Raw genomic sequence first — 15,767 nt, 5'->3', positions numbered from 1 at the left:
CAAAAAAAGAAAGAAGACCTCTAGAATTTTTTTTGCTACTTGATGCAACAAGGGAGTCCGTTCCTCCTGGGGAATCCTGTATAAGGTGCTAGTATCATTAGTAAAATATGTTTCAGCTCCTCACTTTACTTCTATATTCGAAAATATGGAGGTAAAAATTGAATACACTAAAAAACTTAAATGAAAAATATACAAATATATATATATTTTTTTTGTACGATGGTTCTTCAAGTTCTTTTGTCAGAGCCACTTGGTGATAACGATTTGGACATGATGAATGTTTCCATACCAGCATTATGTTCAGCCAAGTAAATCGATAGTTATAATAGCATAATAAAAAATTGTATAGTGTCTGCATTCTCGTATTTAAATATAAAATTGAATCCAACTCATATGATTTGTGACCAGGAGCTAATAAAATATAATATATTTAGCCATTATCACCAAACATAAAGGAATTGAAGATTCCTCTTTTTACTTTAAATTTTTATTTAGATGAATTCATTTTTACTGATCGTGAATAACTGTGGCAGAGACGATTTGTTTGTATTTATTTATTTTTTCAGTACAGAGTGAGCCAAATTTTAGTATTGAACTCTAGTACTGTACATACATACTAGAGTTCTATCAAAACAAAGTGGGACTGTGCAAGAGACATGGAATATGTATGAGCACTCATATCTACATTCTCTCTTGCTCATTGCTCAGTGCTACTTTGGTTTGATAGAACTGTACTACCCTACGGTCAATATACAGTGCGTTGGATGACCACATATTTGAAACGTATGGTTGCGTCATTGCGAAGAATATAAAACTTGGAAAAGCTCTTGAAATTGAAAGACTTCTTCTGTGTAACAAGAAGATAATTGATTAAAAAATGCAGAACAATTTTAAATCGTTAAGCAAGTTGTTGAAGAAATTTCGATTTCAAGAATTTTCACAGATACAATAATTTTTCAGATTTGTCATAATGAAAAATTACGAAATTTTCAGACAGTTTCATTACGCATATACAATTTTAGAACTGAAAAAATACACTTCGGAAAAATTGTTGTTTTAAATTTTGATAAATTTTTCTTTTGTTACAGGTACTTTCGGCATTGGATATTCTTCAACCTCCACATTTAGACTTCTTCCAAGAAATGTATCCTTTTTTAAAAATAACTTTTCACATGAAAATAATATTAAATGAGGAATTTGTTTAAGAAAAACAATACTGAAAATATATGTTATAAGCAAGCTTCAAAAAAATAGTTCAAAGAATATATTTTTATGGTTTATGTATGATTTTCAAAATCTTGGGTTTGAAAGTGTCACAGGTAGAGCTAAGAAAACTTTTGAAAATATTAATTTTGAAGCCGAATTTGTTCCATGCGAACTCCCCTCATATTACATGCAATTTTCATAAAAATATATTTCCGCTAAAGTAAATAGATGATAATAATATCAATTCATATTATATTTATTAAAATTGTGCCTTTAACTACAATGACGATTGTCGATTGATTATGACAAACCATTCTACTTGTCATTATTATAATATATTTTACAATGTCTATGAAACCCATTGAATAGTCAAAGGTGAAATCACACACTTTATGGCTATATTCAATATCCTACATTACAGGGCTTACTGACTGACTCCCTTTTCCGTAAGCGAATAACAACGAAAACAATAATTATTAGATAATATTTAAAAAAATGGGATATTTCCTTTCACGAAACTTCGAAACTTTTTAATGGCATCACACTAGTTGTAAAATATCGCACCATTTTTTACTTGCTCATTTTTCAGTAATTTATTATTTTTGGCTCGTTTTCGGGACTTATTCCACACATATTTCAAATTACCGTCATACTGCCAGTCTGCGGTCTGCCACTATTTTTCCATAAAAGTACATGTTGTAACAAGAAAATCGCACTTCAGTCTATCCGGTTTGGATGCGCATTTTTTTCCGGTTTACTTCAACCACAACAAAATTTTTGACGACAAAACCAGACAAACTTCGCCAAAATCGCCAAAAAGTTTTATCTGCCACTATTTTTCCCGGTTTATAAAAATTGAATGTTTTGACTTACCATTACTTCCAGACGGTTAGGGTCCACTCTTCCCCCCTTTTCTACACCTTCTTCTATCTCGACCGGTCTGTCTCATGAGAAAAAATGTTCCACATCTACTCAGGAACTTATTAAATACGAGGCAGAAAGTTAGGATTTATGGATTTTTTTACTTTCTATATCCTAGAATATTAAATGTGAAGCATTTTTCATAAGGTTTTGCATCGTCTTTTCATCTTTCTAATTTTTACGCATATTTTTCTCGGGCAGAGAACTGAGAATAAAACAGAAAGTAATTATAATTATTACGTATGATTACAATATGCATGTGCACATATTGATAGAGAGAATCACTGACTACTCACTCTACTCTACTGTCTACTAATAGAACAGTACAACATTACTACTCCACTAGAATCTAGATCCCTTATGCAGCATAACTTGCTACTGTTCGTTAAGGTAGTATGGCTAAAATATAAAAATAAATTTAGAACAGTTGGCCTTTTATCATAATAAAGATAAACATCTAAATAATGTTCTATACAAGTGTGAGGATGCCTTATCGACTTTTTTAATGAAATATTCAAAATTAAAAATCGTAGTTTTTACGTTGATTCAATGGGATCCCGTGCGTTATCCTTTATACAAGACCAAAATTCTCATATTTCCAAAAAACTATGTTCTCATAATAAGGCACAAAAAAAAAAAGTTTAAAGAATTTATATATATACTAGCGGCCCCGACGGACGTTGTCCCGTAAAAACGTAACTCCAATTCATGAATACCTATACTACGTTTAGCCTGTCCGCTAAACCCATCCCGCTAAACCCCAATTTAACTCCTATTTATTGGAGTGGCCTGACCTTCGACCTTTGGCCTGACCTTTGATAGTAGAGCTCGCTGCGCTCGCATATGGCTCTAATAAATGCCTATTGACAATACCTGAATACTATTAAAAATACATAGTACACATAGTATACATAATGTGATATGATTTATATGCGCTCCCACCATTTAATGAAATTTCATTTTTTTGGTACGGAGCCCTCAAAAATAGTTGTACTGGACCAAATTGTAAATCTAAACCATCCTCGAATCCCCTTGAACTCACACAAAAAATTTCATCAAAATCGGTCCAGCCGTCTAGGAGGAGTTCAGTCACATACACACGAACACAAGAAATATATATATTAAGATAAACAAAATACATGTATCGATCATTATCAAAAATATTAACGATTAAACATAATTTACATTGTAATTTCCGTCATTGTATGTTCCATTATGAGTATGATAACTTTAAAAATCATTTACAGATGTCGTTGACATCGGTTGGCAAGTTTAATCAATATGTCACAAAAAATTGTTTTTATAAAATAGACAATCGACTCCGGAAATTTTAAAGAACCATAACTCGGCGCTTTAAACCGTTATAACGTTGCCAAATCTATAATTTTCATTATGATACAGAACATTTCTAGAGTATAATATGTCGATAATATAGGAATTATAACTACAATATCTAATCAAATGAATGGTCAAAATACTATTTATTTTTTTTGTAATAGAATTTTATGTATTATTAATTGTTATATAATCAGTTTAATTATTATGATAAATTATGGTAATGTGTGTATTAAATTTTGTACGCTATTTAAAATTTTGAAAAAAAAAAGATGGTCTGTTGACGACCCATACTACCTTAAATCTCTCATAATCGTAATTTTATACAATCAATCTTAAATATGTATGTATGTATGTTGCTGCATATGCTTGGCTTGGGTGTTTCATATATTGTTACTGCCTTCATCCAACACTAGATACCTTCCTTATCTGACATCGTTTTTATCATAAAAATGTGATAGGAAATGTTTAGGGGGATTGTTTATATTTTTAGAGTGTACGATAATATTTTCAATATGGGGTATAATCGTTAAATGTACAGTTAGAGATTTCAGGATGGAATTGTAATAATTACATACAATTTTTTTAATTAAATCTGATGTGGGGAGAAGATCTGGTCATTGTGATCTGAGAGATCGATATGAGACTTCGTTGATTGGCTCAATAAATCCATGGTTTACTTTTTGATAAGAAAAAACTTTCTAATTTAATTGAGCATTCGTCTATCAGGAATGGGTATGCTAAAAACCAAGGTCTAAATTCAAGGTGTCTAAAATATGCCTCTCTGATTAGGCCAGCTTTTTTTGTTTGACAAATTTTTTGTATTTGAGTTACCACTTCAAAATTTTTCAGCTCATCGGTTAAAAGAGTTTATCCTGTGTAGTTCTGCTTCTCTCCTTTAAAATTTTTTCGAACTATTCTGGTTAATACAGTGTGTCGCATTTAAGATGAAGACACTATCATATTTTCGTTATTTCAAGGAATATCGATTTGAAATTTTGGACTTTAAACTCAGCCTGCTACAAATTAACAAATAAGGCTTAATATTTTGCACTGTACAAAACTGCGACACAGTACAAAACTTCTAAGCCCATAATGGGGTGATGCTATTATAACTTCTTCATATAAATGACAGTTTCGTCTATTTTAATATAATAATTAATTTTAATTAAAGTAAAAAGTACTTGAATACTAAATATAATATATTTTATGAATATTATAAAAGTAAAATGGACGAAATAAATTTTGAATATAAATTTCAAATAAATAAATCATTACTTAAAACAAATTACTTAGCATAAATCATTAAAAAGTTTCCCATACAAATGAATGTACCCATAAAGAAAGGATCACAAAGAGAATCAAGCTAGTTATTTAACAAACAAACAAAGCAACAATCTAGGTATAAAGTATCAGGGATAGAATATGGTATGGAAAGAACAAGCGTAACCGTGTATCCAGTAAATGTGTATGGTACATCCCTGTTGTATATGATTGGATGTTACTATAGTAACCAAACATTTTGTGTGTTGATGATCTGGTGCTATGTTCATGTTAAAACTCTATAATGTAATATTGGTTGCTTTTGGTTCTTCGTCCTTTAAAACATTTTCATTCATTCACCCTTTGTGACAGGAATAATACATAATGTACATTAAATGTAATAGTCCTGTTTTTCATTAAATGAGATACATTGTACCGTGTGTTTAAAAAAATCTGGCAGCGAAGCGAGGTTCCCGGTTTATTGAAAACACAATCTTACTTAGTTTATATAAAACATTGAAAAATTTTCCTTTTATTGAATAATTTAACTTTATTTTTTGTTGCCTGATCTGTCCGAGTTACGTCTTATATCTGGAAGTACTTCCTGAGGAATTAGAAAGAAAAATTGCAAATAACAATTCTCTTATTTTAATTTTTTTTTTTTTTTTTTAATATTCTTTTAATTTTTTATTCAAATACGCTAAATAAAATTCTCTTATAAAATAAATAATTTATTTTAAAACCATAGATATGTCATTTTCATATACCCATTTGTTACTGAATATTGTACGCATGAGTGAAAGAGATATATATATGTCTATCCTTATCTGCTAACCTCAACAAAATACAACACCTCTCATTAGTGACATGCAGAATGTTAAGTTCAGTATAAATACCGAAAGTAATGCAATGTTCTATGTACTTGCTTCGGAAGTACATATACTAAAATTGGAACGATACAGAGAAGATTAGCATGGCCCCTGCTCAAGGATGACACGCAAAATCGTGAAGCGTTCCACATTTTTTTTCTTGCAAATCGTTTAAATCGTCAATTCATTGGGCACAAAATAAAAAGAAATTCTTTCTCAAATCTAATACATTTTTTAAGAAAATTATGGTCTCCAAAAGTATCAAAAATATGGTCCCAAAAATTATTTTATAAACTTATTTTCATTTATTTGATCAAGTTTTTCCTTAACTAGCATTTTTCACAGATACGTTATAACAGAATTACTGCAAAGTGATTTACATAAAATTATTGTATCACCGCAACATCTTTCATCGGATCATATCAAAGTGTTCCTGTACCAAATACTTAGAGGTAAAATTTCATTTTCAAACATCCCTTTGAAATACAAAATATTAGTGAATTTCAGGAGAAAATAATCGCGTCAAATAAAGTTGCATTCTGATTACCATTTGCGTATGGCATGTAAATTTGGAGCATTATTGAGTCGTCAATGAGCAATTATTATTGCCGTTGTAGGGAAACCGTGATCAAAGCGAGAACTTATTGTGATTACAGAAATCACGCGATCTTATCAACAAATAATGAATGAAAACTAAAAATAGGAAATTTTTGTTTTGATAGACTATTTTAGTATGTTTGCGGTGTGTCCACCAGGTGCTCGTTTCGAGCACCCATCTTGCTCCATTGTTGACTTTTTATGTCAAAAATGTTTTGAATTTTATGCGTTTCTAATCTTTTAACTCATCGTTAACTCGAAAATTTACTATCATTCCAAAAATATCACATTACCTAATCCAATCAAATTAGCTCATTTGAATGTTATTGTGATTTCAGGACTGAAATATTTACACTCAGCTAGAATTTTACATAGGGACATTAAACCAGGAAATTTACTTGTGAACAGTAATTGTGTATTAAAGGTAAGTTATTTTCTCAATAAATTTACCCAACACTATTCGTACCTAATACCTAATTCACTTATAATTTGTTTGTAGATCTGTGATTTTGGCTTAGCACGTGTAGAAGAACCCGATCAAAGTAAACATATGACACAAGAGGTGGTAACACAGTATTATCGTGCACCCGAAATATTAATGGGTGCACGACATTATTCGGCTGCCGTTGATGTATGGAGTGTTGGTTGTATATTTGGTGAATTATTAGGTCGTAGAATATTATTTCAAGCACAAAGTCCTGTACAACAGTTGGAATTAATCACTGAATTATTGGGTACACCATCACCGGATGATATGCGTTACGCATGTGAGGGAGCACGTACACATATGCTACGTAAAGCGCATAAACCGTCTAAGTTATCTGCATTATATTCATTATCTGGGCAAGCAACACATGAAGCTGTACATTTATTATGTCAAATGCTTGTATTTGATCCGGTAAGTATACTCATAAATTTCTTTCCTTTTTTCACTGGTTGATTAAACAAGTAATCACATTGAAGATTCTTGGCAGGGCACAACATTCCTATAAATAAGTACCAATTCTGGGAATGCTTTGAATTTCCCTAGTTTTTTTATTTATTTACTATTGTACTAATAGCTAGCTTCACGGTTTTTGCTAGTTAGCAACAACTTGAAGCATCAATAGGTGAAGAAACCTTTGGGCAGTGATTGAGATTTGGAATAAATGAAAAAAAAAAACAATATCGACACTTTTCCATCCCACTTATCTGCAAAGCAATTTTGTTATCACGCATTTGCAAAAATAGCTTTACAAAACAGTATTTATCATATGTTTCACATACATGCGTATATCACACTTTGTCCTGAAAAGTTGGTCAAAAATAACTGTATATCCGATCACGAAAAGGTCTAGAAAGTTAGGAAAAGTTTCAAGATGTCGATCTTACCTTAAAGAGAATGAAAGCTATCTATGGGTTTTGAAATCCCCGAAAATGTCTATTAGACACTCAAAATTCGGCACCTCGCACTTCCGGTGATTCATTAAAATTGTTTTGTTCTACTTTAAATAATTTTTCATAAATATTTCTTTACAGGATCGACGTATAACAGTTGTAAACGCTTTAGCACACCCGTATCTTGACGAAGGACGTTTACGATACCATTCATGTATGTGTAAATGTTGTTACACGACAGCCGGTGGTATGCGACAATATACAGCTGACTTTGAAACTATTGCACAACAACCATTTGATGATTTGTGGGAGCGAAAACTTACATCCGTTCAACAAGTTAAAGGTATTGTATTGAATGATGTTAATTTTTATTATCATCATATTTTATTTTCACTCAAATTTATCACAAATAATTTTATATCGCCTGTTAAAACTATGCATCGAAATTAGACAAATCAATTCCGATTGGTTTTCGTGTTAAAATCTTGATAATCGTATGTTACAGGTTAAAAATTTCCTCTGAGTAACATCGAAATTAAAGGAATTGAAAGAAGTATAAAATTTAGAACCCCGTTAAAACCGATAACGCACCGAACAACCTTACTATAGACCGCTTTTTAGACATCGAAGAATCTTGAGTGGTGGCTATAACAGCCACCTAGAGTAAATTTAGACTGCCTAAATAATAAAGTAAATTTAGTTTTTTCGAAAACGATAAAAATAAAGGAAATATTTTTCGCAAAACCAACGCCACTAGTAGATTTTAGCCATTCTAATACATTTTATCTCACCATATCAAAAACAGCCAAATTACTTCAGTTAGGTTGATGATAACGATTGCCATAAATACATTTATCGTAGTTTTTTCAAGTTATTTGTAAATCAAATAATTCCAGATTTGTAAAACCTACTTTTAACTTAAATTTTAATGTATGAGATAAAAATTTTAGTAAGAATAGTTTCAATAAAAATGTAAATATCCATATTTAATTTCTAATTTATGATTTTTTTATTTTTACAGAGGAAATGCACAAGTTTATAGCGGAACAATTAAATACATCACGTGTACCATTATGTATAAATCCGCAAAGTGCAGCTTTCAAGAGCTTCGCCAGGTAAGAGGCGCGCGCACGGGCGGGTCAACAACATTCAAGTGTAACGAACGGCCGTACCCACCACCACCACAAAAAAACACCACCAATAATTATAAAAATAATATCACCCAAAAAACCATCTCCACAAAATCAAAATATAAAATCACCATTATCGCGCGGCGCCAACATTCTCCATTGCATAGGTGACCATCAAATTGAATTTACTGAACATTCTGTACTTTACTGTAATTTTTTTTTTTTTTTTTTTTTTTAATTTACCGCGATCATTTTTTGTTATATATACATAGTCACATAGAATTACTGTTTTATTTTCGAAAAACAGTTTTTAGTCGTTATATAAGAATATAACGTTACGTAATGTACATTTGGTCAGTAATTCGATAAAATGTGTTGAAAATATTTATATTAAAAGTTTTTTTTTAAGATATTAAAAAATATTTTTTTCTTTTTTCTTTTGATATCAAAATATTAATTAATTTTTTGAATTTAAAAAAATTATTATATTTTCAAGTGATTTCCATGCTAACGCGCTCTCCTTATTTAAAAACACTATTGATTGATTTGTGTTTCAATTTTTAAAAATGGATTTTTTCAATTTTTTATTTATTTTTTTGTAAATATATGCAGTATTTGTGAATGTTTTTTGTTGTGGTCAATGACATCATAACATATTTTCGTGTTTTCTAGTGTAAATAGTATTTTGTGTATTGTAGGTAAACAAATATTGTAATATGTACATTAGCAACATTTTACGAAGTCGGGACAATTAGGTTTTATAGGGCAATAATCGCCCCGTAATAAATTTACAGATCTTTTTTTATCATATGATAAAAACAAAATCGAAATAAAAGATATTTAATGCCAATAAAATAATATTAGATTATGGGGTCCACCAATTAGGGCACAGGAAGTAAACGCTAGAATTAGCAGTATATTAGTTTATGGTTTTAAAGTTAACGTTAGCCTAACGATATAAATTTTCAATAATAACATTTCCCTACATAATCGCTTCAATAGCATTTTTCACAGAAATAATGTTCTATTTTAGATCGACAGTGGTTGCTGGTTTGTTCACTTTTTTTACGAAAATTCCCCAAGTAAAAAATACTAAATTGCATGAACGAGCTGCTTGATGTATGCTAGGACTGTCTAGTATGAGACTTCAGTTCTTGTGTTTTTAGGTCTTAGGTTTTCTTTCACGCCATCCGCCTCATTGGCTAAGAGTATTTGTCTTGTCACATTTTTATGAATCACCAATAGGGGATCGGACTAAATTTGTTTTATCACTTCAGATGAGTACCTACTGTTTAAATGAAGATACTTTTTTTTTGCTATTACGTAATATTAATAAATTTTCGAAAACGTCAATTCAAAGATTCATCCTAATTTTCAGAACACAAGACGATAACAGTAGATATCCTCTGCTTTAAATGAAAAAAAACTAATCTTATTTGTTTTAATGGAAGAGAGAAATCCGTGAACATTTCAAATAATATGCTTTATTTTGTAATGCCATATTCCCGGTCTTTCCATATTTTTTGCTTCATCCTCTCCGGATAGTTTACTTTGTATCTTAGTTGGTTCATATTCATATAAGTCTTAGGTGATTTTTTAATAAATTTTCTACAAATTAAAAACAAACAAAAAATTAATTTTTAAAAACATTAAATAAAACTTTAAAAATCACTTTGATGAATTTAAGAAGTTACTTGCACGTTTTACTATTTGCCAAATCTACTCCAAAATAACTTTTTGTATTTTTTTAGAGCTTATGTCCAATTTTTATGATGTTAACATTGTCCACAACCAAAAATCCATCAAAAATACCACGCATATATTTTTTGAATAAAATAACTCAAATTTATTTCTAAACCTGGCACCTACATTTACCTCCTCACCCCCAATTGACCTCCTTCACCTCATTTAGATCCTACTGGCCGATAGTAAATAGCAATAAAAAATTATGGTAAAATAAATTTTATAAAAATTATATTAATAATTTTTATGAAATTTAGGTTTTACCAAAATTTTTGTAGTTAGAAAAATGGTAGTTAGTCTTTTATTTCTCTTTTCCAATTTTTTGTACCTATTTTTTATCTCCTGTTTTATTTTGTTTATTTTTTATTTTATTTGGTAACCAATAATTCCTATTTTGTGTTTTTTTTAATCGTGTTCCGTTTTTCATTGAGTATTTTTCTGATTGGCATATTTTTTTTTATTTTAACTGTAGACAAGTTGATAAAAAAAAACAGATTTTGATGGTGTTGTGATTTTTTACAAATGCATGGAAATCAGTAAAAAATTATTTCAAATTATCTTTTTAAAAGCTTTTGTCATCAAGGTGCTTTGTTTATTAAAAATAAACGATATGAATTTTAACTTAATGAATGCTTCGAGTTATCTTTTTAATTTACTAAACTTTCCCAAATAACAAATGGCAAAACGATTTCGGTCAAACTTACTCACTTGCCGTTTAATGGAGCCATATCGTGTCCACTTTCACGAACTGTTTACCTGGAGTAACAACTCCATAGAAAGGAACTGTATTTCTTTATCTGTTGTTCTTTTGCCTCACAAAATAGGCATACTTCGAAATCGGCTCAAAAATATTGAGACATGATATTATTAATCGAAGATTGAAAATAAACAACCCGTGACGCAGGCTTTAAGCCTGAACCAACTCATACCAACTCCGAGATTGTGACTACTTAATATAATTTGAATTTTGGCGTATTCTGATTATTATTAATCCTCCTTTCATCTTATTGTGGAAATTCTTTCCAAGGACATTTCTTGTAAACAAAATATACTTCTTGTTCTGTTTTAGGCTTCTTTTTGTTTTCTAATAATCATGGGTTTTATCTTTTTTCAACCACCGTGTATTTTAATTAACATTTAAATATTTAATACAAATTTGATCAAAATTGATGAAAAAGGCTTTTAAATTGAATATTTACATTTTGATAATTTGTTTTATTAACAATTTTTATTTTTTTTATTTAATATTCTATTAATTAAGAAAATTTTATTTACTAAAAGCAATTATAATCATTATAATATCTTTAAACAATCAACCCTTTTTATTTTCACACTCTTATTTTAACTTTTAATTTTTTTTTTTTTTTCAATTATTTACAAAGTGATCTTTTGGGATACATTGTTTTTAAAAATATGTTTTTTTGTTTTATTTTTTTGATCCGTTTGTCAAATCAGAAAAGGGAAAAATTGCTCCCCTTTCAAGACAACAATTAAAATCCTCATGTCACCCGTCATCTTTTTATATGCCGCGTGACACACGACATTTCATTTCTACTTCTCTTCACCATACCAGACCACACATCGATTCAAAATTTCGTTCACGAATATAGTTTCTCAATAGGTTAGTTTTTTAGTTTTTTTATTTTATTTTTTGTTTTTTTGTTTATTACTTTTTCTGTTGATCATTTGGTTTAATGGCATGTTTTCCCAATAATATTACAACATTTTTAGAGATTATGTGTAGCTTTTTGAAAATATGAAGAAATACTTAGATTTCTATACTTATGCCTGCCCCTAAATAACTAATCATGTCTTATCTACTAAAATCGTGTGTTGTATGGGATTTTCAATTTGAATGATCCGCCGTTAAAAAAAGATAAAAGTTCGTTATTCAAATCATGAGTAAACTAAGTACAAATACAAATTTTCGACTAACATTATTTGTTGATGTCGAACTTTTGTCCGTTATACTTAAGTTGAGAAATACTTTTTCGATAACTTGAAAAGTTTTGCAAACAATACTTAAGAATATTTTTATAAATATATAGATTACTTAAAAACAATAAACCAAAATATTTCTTTCGTTTTCATTAATTTTGACGGATCGGAAAATCTTATACGGCATATTTACCAATTGTTTTTCGTCAACTTAAGTATAGAAATCTCTGGATTTTCCTAAATTGACATTTTAGGAAAATGTCAATTTATCGTATTAAAAGCATATTTTCAAATTTTCCAGTTTGATATAAGTTAAACATTATCTATACATTAGATTCAAATTTAAATGAAATACGAAATATGCCTAACAATCGAAAATATTAACGAGCGCATATTTTCCTAAAATGTTGTGAATCAATTTAATTAAACAAGAATTCAAGATATTTAACATTTCAAATGATTTAATATAACCCTTAAACTCTTTCATATAAACTATATCGATCATTTTAAAACTAACATTATAATTTATCATTATTTTATTTACTACCAGGAAAACTCATTAATCTAATCAGGGTGAATGGCATTAAATTGACAAAGAGGAATTTTCATTGAACATTATTTTTTTCTTTATTTTTATCATTGAGGGTTGATTGTTTTATGTTACAAACATTTATTACAAGTGTGTAAAACGTTTAAAAAAAGAGAGGATTTGATGTCTGTTGTCTGTACATTTGTTTTATAACTTACAAAAATAAAATTTATCATGGATTTGTACGCATTTGAATCTGCTATCTCAGAGGACGTGCCATATTTAAATAATGGAACTTATTCATATTAAATATGAGAAAAGAGCCTAGAAATAATACCATTAGAGCTGCAAAGTCACAGCCAAACGGTTAATAGCAGCAAAGAAAGGCAGATAAAGTGGGTGCGTTTAGCTGTAGAGAGACATATAAAGACAGATAAAGTAGGCGGGTATAGCTGTCTTCGTCTCTCTTATGCGGCTTCAATTTCTGTCTCTTTCTACCTCTCTCGATCCGGTTCGCTTATTGCGTTTCCTATGTCAATACAGCTCTTTGGTATTATCTCTATGGAAAATAGTCACCTTTAGCAGTTAGAGAAGGGCAAATATATCATTCCATCATACCCAATGACTTAATGTGGTTTAAAAAATCAATAAGTTACCCTACAATTTGTCCGGATTGCCAGCAACAGTATAATAGGTACTGAGGCAAAATGAAGTATTCTCTAAAGAAACGTATCACGTACCTAACCTGAAAGGTGAGTTAAAATAGCGTCACTATTGCGTAACGTCGTTGGCGAAATTAACAAAAATGTTACAGTACGTTATTGAATAATTATAGAAGTTCTAAGAATCGCCAAAAGAAGGTTACGTAGTTCTTGCAGGTGCCTCAGAATGTATACCATAAGTCAGTTTTTGACTAAGCATGTCGCAGCAATGACAGCTGCTAATCAGTATCTGAATATAAAATAAACAAATGCTATCTGATGTCGAAATATTAATTTTTTTACCATACAAATTATCAAAACGTTAATAACCTGTTCTTTCTTTTTTTTTATTTGTACATCTATAAATGTAACCTACTGCTTCGGTGTCTATTTTCGCTTTTTAGTAAAAATGTCTATGACTTTCAGAAATTTTATAGCAAACTTAATTTATTATCTTTTAGCTAAATAATAGATGTTTAGCAATCCATTAAAATTTTTTTGAATCTGTTATCAAAGTACTATTTTTCTCATGAAGAAAACGCGATATATTGAATATTTTCCTCTCGATTTACAAATACTGTTAGATAATTAATTGATTGTTTCTAATTTTTAAAAAGAAAAATTTTTTTTTTTTGTATCTTTTCTTAAAATAACAGCATGTATTTTTTTTTTTAATATTGTAATTGTAAAAATTTGGGTAACATTTTTTAAGACAAAATTATCATAATTGAATTATTTATTTGATTTCAGCTCAACAGTAGCACATCCCAGCGAATTACCACCATCCCCACATAATTGGGAATGACGACGGCATCCGCTTAGATAACATAATATCTTCCTGGTAACAATAATTTTTTCCTGATATAAGAAATCTCTCTCTATATTATTATAAATATTAAATCTAAAAATAAATTCTTAAACTTTATTATTATTAAAAACACTTTTTAGTGAACTTAGTTAACATTTTTTTACTGTTTATTTTTGAAAATTGTGTAAAAAAAAAGAAAGAAAATTCGACGAAAGACAATTAATTTTTTTTTTTTTGACATGAAAATTTTTGAATTTTTAATTAAATGTAATTTATGTAAAATTAATTATTATTAACAATAATCAGACATATTAATACGTATTTAAATATGTACGAATGTTTCTCGATATTTTTAAATGAATAAATAATTGTGTGTAAAAAATAAATCGGAGATGCACCACCTGCCCCCTGCCCCCCTTTGAAAAGCACAATTTAAGTGTTAAATTTGAATATTTTTTATTTTCAAAGTTTGTGATTTGATAAATAATTTTAGTAAATGTTAAATTTAAAAATATCCAAATAATAATGTGAAACCCAAAAACAATGACATCTCTTTCTCAAGCGATGAAACACTCTTTGCTGGAATGGGGCTATCCATTGCAGTCCACTGTTTACTGATGTACAATCTATAGATATTATAACCGACATCAAAACACCAACTTGATTGTGGCTTAAACTGCTTCAACTGGCTTTGGGAATTATTAAATATTTTTAACGAGTACTCCGTGTCCATAGGACTAGAAACTCTTCAGATTACTCCCGTATGGATGGAATCATTAAAAATTTAAAAAAAATTGTGTATCATAAATAGATATTATAAAAAAACTTGCTGATATTAAACAACTTGCTGATAGTGTCCTAATAAAAAGCGTCAATTTCATAACTTTGACAGATTGCTCTTTTATTTATCTTCTTTTAAGCGCAATTGCATCAAATGAATTCACTCTAAGCCAGGAGAATTTCGATTTAGCTTTGAATTTAGCATTTACTATAGTTAATTGATTTCAGGTTGAATTAAATTTCCATGACACTTTCGATGTTATGTATTTCATATTTAGTGCCTTTGTTGTATCAAAGGATGCACCTTGAATAAATTATTACCTTTATATGTATCCATATAGGTTTATTCTTTTTAGAAAAATTCTCTCTATACGATAACATAATAACGCTTAATTATTATCTTAATCGTTTTTACCCTGAAATAAATTTAATTTTTCTCTTAAATTAGGACCTATATGGATATTCGTTCACACTCAATAAAACACACACAAATATGTGCTTCGAAATTACGGTTAAATTAAACGAGAAACGATTTTTAATAAAAATTACTTAAAGCAAATTAATTATAAA

The 15,767-nt window shown here is 29.3% G+C and overlaps 1 protein-coding gene and 1 non-coding gene across 5 annotated transcripts in view; both read left to right on the top strand.

Moving 5' to 3' along the window:
• Window positions 1-14,490, top strand: part of LOC123294772 (serine/threonine-protein kinase NLK) — a 160,659-nt gene extending 146,169 nt beyond the window's left edge. The window contains exons 3-10 of one of the 4 annotated variants that reach the window (XR_006535114.1): window positions 1,089-1,144; window positions 5,940-6,046; window positions 6,530-6,615; window positions 6,691-7,089; window positions 7,710-7,911; window positions 8,590-8,683; window positions 11,897-12,062; window positions 14,360-14,490. Coding sequence is in view for 1 of the 4 variants with exons in the window: in XM_044875912.1 (XP_044731847.1) it covers window positions 1,089-1,144; window positions 5,940-6,046; window positions 6,530-6,615; window positions 6,691-7,089; window positions 7,710-7,911; window positions 8,590-8,683; window positions 14,360-14,414 (999 nt within the window). In the remaining 3 variants the exon portion in view is untranslated. Of the gene's footprint in view, window positions 1-1,088; window positions 1,145-5,939; window positions 6,047-6,529; window positions 6,616-6,690; window positions 7,090-7,709; window positions 7,912-8,589; window positions 8,866-11,896; window positions 12,063-14,359 lie in introns of those variants that run through there. The other 3 variants (XM_044875912.1, XR_006535116.1, XR_006535115.1) reach the window with 3 other exon arrangements.
• On the top strand, window positions 5,644-5,750 carry LOC123297046. Its single transcript, XR_006535230.1, has one exon. It is a non-coding gene; the product is annotated as a U6 spliceosomal RNA (small nuclear RNA).
• Window positions 14,491-15,767: the final 1,277 nt, after the last annotated feature.

Source organism: Chrysoperla carnea, chromosome 3 (genome assembly GCF_905475395.1).
Source record: "Chrysoperla carnea chromosome 3, inChrCarn1.1, whole genome shotgun sequence".
Lineage (NCBI taxonomy): Eukaryota > Metazoa > Arthropoda > Insecta > Neuroptera > Chrysopidae > Chrysoperla > Chrysoperla carnea.
The sequence above is the reverse complement of the archived record's forward strand: the minus strand, read 5'-3'. Positions and strand labels throughout refer to the sequence as shown.